Consider the following 13,306-nt stretch of genomic DNA (forward strand, 5'->3'; position numbering starts at 1 on the left):
AAGGTGGGCTGGTGTGAGGAGCTTCGGTGAGTTATAAGAGTAAAACAGGTTAGGAGAGAAGTGGGTGGTTAGGAATGGTTGGGGCTGGAAATTGAGTTACTTCCCCCCCCCCTGCTTCTCTCATCATACCAAAAGAAAAAAAATTACATCTTTCTGTAACTCTTTACTCAGTCACAGAATTGTGTTTTTCCCAGAAGCATCTGGTTATGTACTGTTGGAAACAGTATGTTGGATATGATGGGTGTTTGGCTAGGTCCTGTGAGGCTCTTTATGTTCTTATGCTGTAGATATGACAGATCCAAGCCTCTCGCAAGACGGGGAGCCTTTCATAAGCTAAAGGGTGTAGCCAGCACAGCTCATCCATTGCAGGTATCTTTCAGCTTCAGTTGAGAAAGTGGCTGCAACAACAGATGTGAAACTGGAAGAGACCAGGCCAAAAGGAAGGGACAGGTGGAAATTTGTGGACCATGATTGGGAACACACCCATGGGAGGGCAATTGCAGGATCTGGGATTCTTACGCCACAGCACAATACACAGCTAGTATTCGGTGTGCAGAAAAAGCTGCAGCGAAATGTTGGATCTAAGCACCATCGTTACCCTGCTCTTTCTGTGCTACTTGGTCGGGGAGATTGTAAAGGCGCAAAGAAAAACACAACAATATCCACCTGGACCGGCTGCTATCCCAATTCTTGGATGTTTATGGCGACTGAAATTCTTTCAATTAGAACGTGATATGTTGACAGAGGTATTTCTGCTCCGACATTGTGGTCCATTGGGTGTTAAGCTAGAAGAAGTTTATTGCCAAGTGAACATGCAGGGCTCTTACAGGTTAGAACCATGGGTCATATTCTTCAGCGGAAGCTATTCTGTGGCCATGGCATAGTCAGAGTGATTGCAGTTCTGGAAACTATATATTAATATCAAGAGAACTGTTGTAGTGATGGGAACTCTTGACTGGATGGAGTCTGCTGTCCTCACGTTCTGGGCTACGTGGAAGGAAATACCTCCTTGTAGCTTTTCTGACTATGCAGGCACCTTCTTTAGTTCTAAATAAATCAAGGGAGTAATGTAGACGCTACACCTTTGTTTCCAATGGGATAACAGAACATTTCAACAACTAGAAGTAACATTTATTTTACTGGTGGGGCTCTTGTACTTCCCGTGGTTGGTTAGTAACCCCCATGACTCACTGTTATTTGCAACTGTAAAAATATTTGCAACCGGACATGTCCACTAAATATCATTGTTCATTTAATATCCTAGCTGTTGAGTCTCAGTGAAAAAGGCGGACGATAATGGAGGCCTTCAGTTAAAAGCTGGGGTCAAAGAAATATTTTGGTCTAGCATCTAAAGGACAGAAATGTACCTGCTAGTTGAATCTCCAAGGGATAGAATGGTATCTCAAAGGTGAGGTGCCACCACCGTAAAAGCCCTGTTTTGGGTTGCCGGCCGCCTAACTCCTGCAGATGGGGACACAAATAGCAGTACTTTGGGGTGGGGGTGGGGGTTCTCCCCACCATTGCACTTTAATGTACTTGGTTAATTTAGTTTATTATTGCTTATTGTATGTTGATTTTAGAATTATTGTTTTCTTGTTTTTATTGATTTTAACTGTTGTTCACTGCCCAGAGCCCTGGAGGATGGGTGGTTTATAAATTGAAATAATACATAAATAATAAATAAATAAAAGGAGTTCTTAAACATGATTTTTATATCCCGCTTTTGACCATTAAGTCCTTAATCATTCCAAATGTTATATATAATGGCCCTTGCTGTTCCTTGACAAAAGGTTAAGCTTGTTCCTTTGCTAGGCAGATATATTCATATTAGAAGTTACAAAGAAAGGCCAGTTGAAAACGAGATCGACTCAAAATGTTAATTGATCTACTCAGAGCAGATGAGGGATACTCCCACCTGCAGATAGACAGGCAAACTAGGATTGCTATAGGATCAAACCTGGGAAAGCACTTGGTGAAAAACGATAAACGGATACAATTAGAAATGTATAGAAGCACGGCTGAGCTAACAAACATTTGTAAGGGATGGAATATGTTAGCAGCACTTATAGCGAATGAGAAATTAGAAGCCCGATAGGCAGACCTAAAATCACCTGGGCCGTTTCCACACTGCTTACCTGGTTCCGGAAAACAGCGAAATCTCACACGAAATCTCGTGAGAAGACGCTGTTATCGTGTCTTCTCATGCGAGATTTCGCGTGAGATTTCGCTGTTTTCCGGAACAAGGTAAGCAGTGTGGAAACGGCCCTGGTATGCTGTAGGGCAGAGGGGGGAAGGCAACAGGGGCACAAAACGATGGGATATATTAAACAGGAGGATGAGCTAAGCATGCAATGTTTGGTGTAGTAGTTAAGAGCGCGGGACTCTAATCTGGAGAACTGGGTTTGATTCCCCACTCCTCCACTTGAAGCCAGCTGGGTGACTTTGGGTCAGTCACAGCTCTCTCAGAGCTCTCTCAGCCCCACCCACCTCACAAGGTGATTGTTGTGGGGATAATAATAACATACTTTTTAAACCACTCTGAGGGGGTGTTAAGTCATCCTGAATGATGATGTTGTTGTTGTTGTTGTTGTTGTTGTTGTTGTCGTCGTCGTCGTCGTTGTCGTCATCGTCGTCCCATTGACAAGGCTATGTTCTTACTGGGGATAAGGAATAGATTTGGCCCTCCATCCAAATAGTGTCCTGAGGTATATCCCTTCTATTCATAATAATAATAACAACTACATTAGTGGTAAGGTGGGAGCTTTCATGAGCCACAGCTCACTTCTTCAGATGAGCTGTGGCTCATTAAAGCTGCTACCCTACCACAAATTTTGTTAGTCTTACAGGTGCTACTGGATTCTTGTTCTTTTCCACTGCTACAGACAAACTAACATGGCTACCCATCTTGATTTAACAATAACAACATTCAATTTATATACCACCTTCAGAACAACTTAACGCCCACTCAGAGCAGTTTACAAAGTGTGTTATTGTTGTCCTCCTCACAGCAATCACCCTGTGGGGCTGAGAGAACTCTGAGAGAGCTGTGACTGACCCACAGTCACCCAGCTGGCTTCGAGCGGAGGAGTGGGGAATCAAACCTGGCTCTCCAGATTAGACTCCTGCCACTCTTAACCACTACACCAAACTGGGGGAGAAGAGCAAATGAAACATTGCTGGACAGAGGTACTGGAAAGAAAGAGTAGCAGAAGTGTATTGGGAGGGTGGGAAGAGGGAAGAAAGAGCAGCAGTGAAATATGACCAGTCAGGGCAAATTGTAACACTTTCACATGTTCAGAGTGCGTCACATGCATTATCTTGTCTGATTTCTTACAACAGCCCTGTAAGGTAGGTCAATAGTAAGTCTTGCAGATGGGGGAGTTGGCTCAGAGAGGTTTTGCCAAGGCCATCAAGGGAGGTCAAGGGAGAGGCGGGCTCCCTGTTTTGCTGGTCACTCTCTTAGCCATTGGCAAACTGGAATCAAGAAATGGTGCAAAGTATCTAAAGATACTGCCCACATCCTCAGACTGGATCAACTTAAAAGTATCCCAAACAGCGGGACATGTCAACACCATGCCACCATGCAACCCTCTGCCAGTGTGGACTCCAAGTCAGAACGGAGAGAGTTTATCTGCAAAGTGCTGAGCAAAATGGACACAGCACGTTGCTGAGCAGTCCACCTCCTTCAGCAGGCCAGATCCCAGCAGGCCTCTGACCACCTGAGAGAGCTCTGCTGGCCTACACTGTGCAGACGCAATGGTGGCAGAGACGTATTGTTACTTTGCTGCCATCACCATCATGAATTGTGCTTTCAAACTAGCTTCTGCCCCTGCCTTATTGGATTTATTCCAACTCTTCCTCCACTGTGTGCTGGTTGCAGACTGTAATAATAAACTTGACTTGACTTCCTCCATTGTCGCTGTAGGCATCTCCCTTGCCTTTTATTGCCTGCAGCCCCACAGTAACCCAAGGAGCTACCTGGGCTCTAACACTAGAGAGTGCGACTGGGAGCACTCGTGTCAACTGTCTCGGCCATCCCATCATTCCAGCAGTCGACCACGGCATCAACAGACACACCAACTACATCGACAAGAAAATCCCCTGCGGCCATCAGGAAGCCATTTGGATCCATCTGGCTCTGAGGGTGGATTGTGTTCGTAGATTCCCACACCCCTGCCGAGTCTTAGTATCCCTCTTAGTTTAAATCTGAGCAGATAGTGATCTGTCTGTGAATAAGGGTCCATGATCAGTTCCCCCACCCCCAGATCACCTTCTTTCCACCCAGAAAGAATGACCAGATCAAGAGTGTGACCTGCACAAGGTGTGGGACCAGTTACTACCTGAGACAGGTCCCTCGTCCCTTAGCTTTAGTGACAGCTGGCATCCACCACCTCAGTGTAATGAAGTTGCCATTCTTTACTTTGCTGTGATGTGAAGTTTACAATGTGAGGAACAAATCGTTATTTCTCGGCAGGGATGGACCTCGGGCATCCACCCACACCGCCTACTGCTGACGCTGGCAGTGCCCCAAAATAACTTGTGACCACATGTAACATCAGGGAACTAAAGTTTCCAAGCACGTTGCAGCCTGATTCTGCCTTGCCTTCTGCACCTGTTTCCTGGACTACAACACCTGTGGAGGGATTTTGTCCTGTGGTGGGATGCCATGGGCTGAAGTCGATACATGTGAAGGGCAACCAGAGCCCCCTGCAGCCATTTTAGCTTGGCAAATGGTACAAAAGGGAAGGCTGAATGAGGGTTGCTGGCTAATGGCTGGCACCCGCTGGGAGAGTGGGGGGATTGTAACAGGGGTGCCACTCTCATGTCAATGGTGTGATGACATTTCTGGGCAATGCTGGAAGTGGTGCCACACCTCTCTAGGATTTGATGGAAACTCTATTATTTTACCATAGAAGTGACATCATTCCATTTCTACAGTAAAACCATGGAGTTTTCATTGAATCATAGAGTGAAGTGATGCCAGTTCCGGCTTTGTCCCAGAAATGACGGCCTGCTTTTGACGTGACAGCACGTATTTTCTAATTTTTACCCTACCAGCCTACTGAGTGGAGGTGGGGACGGGGGTGGGGGGGGGGGAGATTTCTGATAATAGATCTCCTGTTATAATGGGAGACATGACAGCTGTGGATGAAACCTCTCCTTCCCCCACACCATTCATGTGAGCTGAATTGGGCCCCAGAATTCTGGGGAATGTTAGTGCCCTGATGTTACATGTAACTGCAAGTTGAGTTGTAGGACATTCGATTTGACTTGTGTCACGTATATCGGGAAGCTGAACTCAGATTGAGCATTGCTAGATGGGACTAGCAGGTTCACTAACCAACCAGAAGCAAAAGCAGACAGGCTGGGCATTTTGTAGAAAAATAAGGGCGAGGCCTGGTTTTTTGCCTTGTTTTTAGATGTGTACCTCAGTGGGACAGACAAGATTTGTTTGGGTCTCACCTCCCCTAGACAGGCCGAGTCCACCAGCTTCCTTTTCCTTGGCAAAAACTGCTATTGGCCGTTCCCACACGCTGTTAAAGAGACAGCCCACTCACTGAACTCTGGCAGGGTTTTTTTTCACTCACTCCATACGTCTCTGATTTCAAAGCAGAAGCAGGCAGTTTGGCTTCCATTTTTTTTCAGCGTCTTTTCTGACAATGGGATTTCCGACTCTTTCCTGTGCCAGCTAAAAAAGGCTGAAAAAAAAACAAAAGCCAAACTGCCTGCTTCTGCTTTGAAATCGGAGACGTATGGAGTGAGTGACCCCCCCCCCCAGTTCAGTGAGTGGGCTGTCTCTTTAACAGTGTGTGGAAACAGCCATTGTCTTCCTGGGCTCCATTTTCCACACACACACCACCCGTCTGTGCTCTGCCCCAGGGCTAGGGTTGCCCACTCCAGGCTGAGAAATTTTTGGAGATTTAAGGGTTTGTGGAGGGGAAAGAATTCAGCAGGGATATGATGTCCCGAAAGCTGTGATTTCCTTCAGACAACACCGATCTCTTAGTTCTGGAGATCAGTTGTAACTCCAGGGGACAGCCAGGCCCCACCTAGAGGCTGGCAACCCCACCCTGGTCTCACTCAGAGACCACAGTCCCCAAGAGCAAGTGATCTTTATTTCACATGGAGATGCAGCTACTGCCAACACATGACTCCACCCTGCCTCTTTTTAATTTTTTTTTATTTTTCTTAATATTTTCAAAATAAAAGGGGTACAGAAAGAAAAGGGGGAGATACAGGGTCAAAGGAGGGGTAGGATTTTGCTCTACAAGAGTTATTAAAATACAGAGTACTTAAAACATATCTTATTCAGAGTTAATCAATATTAAAATAAAGAATACATATACTATTCCAGCTACTGTATATTTTCACATTTACTTTCCCAAACTAAATACATCATGCAATCTACCTTGTCAATAATATTTGCCCATTTCCATCTTATCGTAGCGTTATATTCAATATTTAACAATATATCAATATATAATCCTCATTCCATTATTGCTGCACTATTTCATCTTAACTCTTTATATAACTGATTAATATAGCAATCCTCTCTACTTTATCAATGTTTCCAAATCTACACACTATTTTAGCAATTAAATATTTGATTATATCTTCATACCTTTCTACCCTTGTGAGTCTATAAGCTCTTATAAGCTATATGCAGTAAGTCAGTATGTGATCTAATTCTACTTTATAAAACTGCAACATCTTATTTTATTCTTTATAAGCAAAATCATTCCCCCATTTCTCTTCAAATTCACTTATTGGTCTTCTATTTATATAACTCGTCAGTTTTGCCATCACTGCATATTCTGCCATCTTGTCTTTCCAAATTTCACCCTGCCTCTTTGATAAGCAAGTAGTAAAAAGAGAGAGAGATGTCACAGCATGTATAAGCAGTTCTTTTGAAATCTCCGCCACATGACTGGCAACTGGCAGGAGATGGTGGGGGGGAGGTAGAAACCGACCGGAGGGCATGATCCTTGCCCTAGATGCAATGATGCAACTCCTGGCATGACTCAAAAGTGATGCTGTTGTGCCATGGGCAACACTATCGCACTCACCCCAAAACGCTATAGTTTGGGGCAAGTGTGAGAAAGTCATCCTCGGCATCATGACATCACTTCCGGGTCCCTCAGGAAGTTGTGTCATCACACTGGGGACAACGAATGGATGCCTCCATTTTGCTGGCCAGTTTCCTGCCGTTGCCTAGCAGGGCAGCAGAGGGCAGCAGCAGTGAGGATGGGAGATCTCCTGCCATACGCAGGTAAATCTATGCAGGTGATCTGATTTCAGAAAATCTGCCTATATTTAATACAGAGATCTTTTTTCAGGGGATCGCCATCTTCAGATTTGAGCTGGCAACCATCTCCCTGGTCACATAGTCTTCCAGGCCTGTGAGATGAGAGGTTAGGCCTAGACAGAGTATTAATTTAGTTATATGAATTCTACCCCTCCATTCCCTCCTCCCACCATGGGGACCCCAAGCAGCTTTCTTCATTCTCCTCTTCTCCATTTATCCTCCTAACAACCCTGCGAGGTAGGTCAGGCTGAGAGTGAGTGATTCGTGCAAGCAAGCTTCTGTGGCAGAATGGGGATTCAAACCTGGGTCTCCCAGGTCCTAGTTCCACACTTTAACTACTACACCACCTTGTGGTGTATAACAGGAGCCTAACCTTGTTTCTGTAAGAGGAAAATATCTAAAATAACAAGTCAATGACAACTGATGATTCCACAGCTTTTTAGAAAAGAAGAAAATGCCTCAAAAGAAGGGGAAAATGAGATCCTGAAATCAGCAGTTTTTCTCCTCTTCTCCAAACACAAACTTTATTTTGCAAAGATCAGTAGTGGAAGGAGACCCTTCTTCTACTGTTACCCCACAATAGATTATCTATTAGCAGGGGTCATTTCATAGAAAAAAACCTGCAGGAATGTATTAGCATACTTATTAGCAAAACTCATTAGCATATGCCACGCCCCTTGACATCACTGGAAGGTTGTCATTAGCATAATTGATTTGATCAGGCCTGAAATGGCCGGGTTTCGGCTGTTGCCAGATGGGGGAGTGTTCCCCCACCTGGCAGTGGTCCGATCAGGGCTGTTTTGGCTCCAATTTGGGACGAAACCCCCCCAATCCAGGCCGAAATGGGCCCAAAATGGCCAAAAATAGCCATTTTGGGCCCATTTGGCCCCGTATCGGGGCTGAGACGGCTAGGACCAGGTCGGTGCCAGGCAGCACTGACCCAATCCAGGCTGTTTTGGTCCCAATACAGGCAATTTTGGGCCCAATCGAGGCTGAAATGGGCCCAAAATGGCCAAAAATCAGGTGGGTGGGGCCACCTGACACATGACCTCTTGGGAGAACTGCCGGAACTACGTTCCTGCACGTTCCCCCTCAAAATGAGCCCTGTCTATTAGAGATAAAAGAATTAAAATCATACACTTTGTAGCCCTGAGCGGGTTGGGACCAGCATATCTTCGGGACTACCTCTCCCTGTACGTTCCCCGGAGACCGCTTCAATCAGCGGATAAATGTTTACTGGTGGTCCCCGGCCCTAAGGAAGCCCGCCTCGCTTCAACCAGGTCCATGGCCTTTTCAGTCCTGGCCCCAGCCTGATGGAACGCTCTGTAAATGGAGATCCGGGCCCAGTGGGACATATTATCGTTCCGCCGGGCCTGTAAGACAGAGCTGTTCCGCCAGGCGTTCGGTGGTTGAAGGAGGCAGTGCCATGTCAGCCTCCCACCTTCGGGGTGGGGTGGGGGTTCTCCCCACCATTGCACTTGGTTAATTTATTTCATTATTGTTTTGTATATTGATTTTAGTATTGTTTTCTTGTTTTTATTGATTTTAAACTGTTCACCGCCCAGAGCCCCTGGGGATGGGCAGTATATAAATTGAAATATAAATAAATATAAATACTGAGTGTACATACTACTGTGAAGAAGTGTTAACAACTGGCCTGTTTTCTTAGGGAATGAGCTGTTTTTCCTGCTTCTGTGTTGTTGTCAGGCACAGGGTTCGTTTTTTCCCATGGCACAGAGGGATAAGAGAGAGTTTTTTAACTGTTTATGTCTCGGTGTCTCTTCAAGGGATTCTACCTCTTGAGGTGGAACCCCATTGGCTGCCTCTGGAATCGTCGACTCCACACGGCATTACCTAGAGGAGCTCTTTAATCCCCAAAATTGATTTAGTGGACCAAAAATGTAGTGGCTAACAAGGATCATATTTTGTGGATCACAAGTTGTACAAGCCCGGTACAGAAGAAAAGAGACCAGGATCACTAGAAGTTCGTATGAGGGTTGGTTTTTTAAATTGGTCTATGCTATTTTTTCACAGGTAGCCAAGTCCCACGGGGACATTTTCACTTTGTGGTTTGGTCCATCCCCTGTGGTTATATTAAACGGATTCCAAGCAGTGAAGGATGGCCTTACCACCCACCCCGAAGACGTTGCTGGCCGCCCAGTGACCCCTTTCTTCCGAGCAATGGCCAATAACAAGGGTAAGGTTATCCTTATAAGTATCGCTCGATAATATTTGATATTGGTTTACTTTTGTAGAACCTTGTTAGCAGCTTCGTACTCGGATTACATTCTGAAATGCAGTCTCGTTATAAAACAAGCGTTCTGCTCCTCATAGAACGGATGCGCTTCATCTCCTTGGCATGAAACTTGGCATGAGGAATGTTCTAGATGAAGCGTACTCTTCCTTCAGATTTCAGAGAATCCAGATGATGAATGGATGAATCACAGCAACTTAAATTTTGGTTGGACAAATGAGCATTTCTTTCCTTTTAAATTATATATCCCTTGTGAACAAATTTGGAGGGGAGGGGAGGGGAGCGCTATTAATGCACAGCAGCCAAAATAACAAAAGAATATTTTGCTGTGAAGTCCTAAGAACATTTTCCTGGAGTAACCTCCATTGAATATACTTGAGTCTGATTCTGAATACATCCCTTTAGGATGGCCTTACAGACATGTTTACTTTGGAATAAACGGTCACTTTCTTGAAGAGCTACATTCAACTAGTGTATGTGATTACTGTCATTATAAGAGCCCAGGAGACCCAATTAATCAGAGTATCAGTATGTTGTGTTACATTGCTGAACACAAATGAAAATGAAATCCAGCCCGAAAAATAATCCCATCAGAATGGATGTTGAATGATTCCATCTGGAACCATTTTATATTGGGTAAAGTGGATTGCTCTACAGGCATTCAGAATTTGGAAGCCTATCGAAAAAATTTCCAAGCAATATGGTTTCCTATTGTGCAATTTTTGCAGGAAAAAGAAATTTTCTTCTAACATTCATTGTCATGAACTATTGAATTTCTAAATGTATGGAACTCCTTGGGAATTGTTATATTTTGGGTTTTGTATGGTTATGTTTTAAGTTAATGTGGAATACATTTATTATTATTAAAAAAAAATGGATGTCGAACTTTTTCAAAAAGATGACCAAGGGAGGACATGATAAAGGTTTATAAAATGATGCGCTGCGTAGGGAAATTGGATAGATAGCACCTTCTCTTCCTTTCCGTTGGGATTTAGCAAGTGTTTCCATTTCAGTCATAAAAGAGTTAAACTATTTGTGTTACAGAAGAAGCTGATTCTGCACACATTAGATAATGCACTTCCAATCCTCTTTAGAGATCATTTGGAACTGAATTTTTCGAGTGTGAAACAAAAAATCCACTTCCAAACGATAGCTAAAGTGCATTGAAAGTGCATTATCCAACGTGTGCGGAATCAGCCTAAGTTAGTAAACTTATTTGCATGTAACCACTTAGGCTTCGAATAAGGATTCCCACCAAGGAAAGGGGAATCAGTAGTCTTAATGAAGTAGAATTAGGGTTTTCTATTGGGCAACCTGTTTATTGGGGGAGCAATTAACTGATGCTATATACTGAAGTTTTAATTCTCTTTGCCTCACTTGCTTTCTTAGTCTCTCTCAGTCGCTTTTCTAGCAAGATGTAGTCAGTTTAGCAATTTATTATTTTTCTCCAATGTAACAATTTTTATCCTTTAATAAAGTATTCTTACAGAGCTACACTGGAGTGTGTGTCTGTTCTCATTAATTCCAATGTGCCATCTTTGCATTAACTCTGCTAATTTCCAATACTTTCCCATAAGACTAGTACTTGGGTGCTCCTAATCTGTTGAAATCTCCATGTTGAAAGGTAAATAATTTTCTGAATGTTGCATTAAGGTTCACCCAACAGAGGGAGGCCTTGTTTCCTTATCCTCTTTGAATGTTTTCTGGGGGTACCTGGTTTGCTACAGTGTGAGATAGAATACTGGATTGAATGGATTAATTTAACCTTCTAGGTTCCTAATTGCTGGACTGAATGGTTCATGGGTCCAATCTGGCATCGGTGCTCTTGCATGCTATGGACGGTCCAGGATTCATGAGTTAAGATGGAGACATCAGATTAGATGGGTTTCAGTTTTATCGTCCCTGCTGTTCCGAGTCTGAAATCTGCATTTTGATTCGTAATGATTTTCTGTATTTGCATGGGATTTCCCCCTTTTCTATTATTTCTTCATCAGTAAATTGGCATCATGTATAACATGCAATATGTTACAAGTGATGTACTCTGTAGGTATATACCATATCAATGGTACATAAAAATATGGCACCGTGTGTCCACTATGTAAACAAATGTACAAAATCAAGAGTGAAAACAGAGGATTGAAGCTGTTGACAAAATAAAATTGAATATATAAGTAGAAGAAAAAGCATGTGCCACCAAGATTGGTTCCAGTGGTTAAGAGCCTGTTTGGTGTAGTGGTTAAGAGTGTAGGACTGTAATCTGGAGAACCGGGTTTGATTCCCCACTCCTCCTTTTGAAGCCAGCTGGGCGACCTTGGGTCAGTCACGGCTCTCTCACAGCTCTCTTGGCCAACCCACCTCACAGGGTGATTTGTTGTGGAGATAATAATGACATACTTTGTAAACTGATCTGTGTGGGTGTTAAGCCATCCTGAAGGGCGGTATATAAATCAAATGTTGTTGTTGTTGGTTGTTGTGGATTTTCCAGGCTGTATAGCCATGGTCTTGGCATTGTAGTTCCTGACATTGTTGTTGTTGTTGTTATTAAGTCTCAACCAACTCATGAAAACACCAACCACATGGTGTTCAAGGCAAGAGAGAAGCAAAGCTGGTTTGCCTTTGCCATCCTCCTAGACTTCCTTGGTGATCTCCCATCTAAGTACTAACCATGGCTGATGCTGCTTCTAGCTGCCACCCTCAGACAAAAGCAGATTAGTCTGGGCTATGAGGCTGCTAGAAAAAATGTTCTATCAAGTTGCAACCAACTCAGGACTCCAACCACTGTTTTTAACTTGGAATTCTCCCATCCAAGTACTGACTGTGGCCAACTCTGCTTAGTTCCCAAGCTCTGATGAGATCCAGCTAATCCAGAATAATCAGGCTGCTAAATAAGTAAAAAAGAAACCAAAAAGGGAAACGTAGCCCATCCGGAATCAGAACGAATGCTTCAGTACTGGCCTTGCCTCCCAATATGCTGACGGTTCTGCTACCTGTATGAGTTCATTTTAAAAAAAATTAAAAGTATCTACAGTACTTTTTTGAACTTATTTTCAATGGCTTCAGGTCTTTTGCTGGCAACTGGCAGCACGTGGAGGAATCAAAGACGATTTTCCCTGATAACCCTAAAAAGTCTGGGCTTGGGGAAGATGAGGCTGGAGTACCAGATCCAAGAGGAAGCCCGCCACCTAGTGGAGAACTTTATGAATGCTAAAGGTATGGTACGGCTAAAGAAATGTGTGCTTTGCTCCCCACTACCATAAATCAATTTTATATATATAAAAAAACCCTGCTCACCAGCTGTATTGTGGGGATAAAATAACACTAAATTTGTTCACCAATGTGATTGTGGCACTAATCTGTCCAGAAGGGCGGTATATAAGCACGCTATATTAACAACAACAACAATAATTTTAAAAGACACTTTGACCAGATTTTGGTGTTGCTCAGCTATAATGCCATAATGAGAATGACAGTAGCTTTGACTCTCAAAAGCTCATGCCATGGAAATCTAGTTGGTAAAGTGCTATTGGACTCAAATCAGTGAAGTTGACAGAGGTCATTCTTCAGATGAATAAGTCTTTCTTCATTTATTAGTTTTCAAAAGCTTAATAAAAACACAAATTCCCAAACTCAACCCGGCCTAGTATTACCAGTCTTTATCAGAGGTCAGTCAGAATTTAAGAATAGTTAGAGTGATGGAATAGGATCCCGGAGCTCTGCATTCTAACTAGAGATGGGCACGGAACAAA

The 13,306-nt window shown here is 43.6% G+C and overlaps 1 protein-coding gene across 1 annotated transcript in view; it reads left to right on the forward strand.

The window, feature by feature from the left end:
- The first annotated feature begins 572 nt into the window (after positions 1-572).
- LOC129332570 (cytochrome P450 2J6-like) overlaps positions 573-13,306 on the forward strand; it is a 31,064-nt gene continuing 18,330 nt past the window's right edge. Inside the window, exons 1-3 of the mRNA XM_054983779.1 lie at positions 573-746; positions 9,341-9,503; positions 12,621-12,770. Coding sequence (XP_054839754.1) covers positions 573-746; positions 9,341-9,503; positions 12,621-12,770 — 487 coding nt within the window. The remainder of the gene's footprint in view (positions 747-9,340; positions 9,504-12,620; positions 12,771-13,306) is intronic.

The sequence above is a fragment of the Eublepharis macularius genome, chromosome 6 (genome assembly GCF_028583425.1).
Source record: "Eublepharis macularius isolate TG4126 chromosome 6, MPM_Emac_v1.0, whole genome shotgun sequence".
NCBI lineage: Eukaryota > Metazoa > Chordata > Lepidosauria > Squamata > Eublepharidae > Eublepharis > Eublepharis macularius.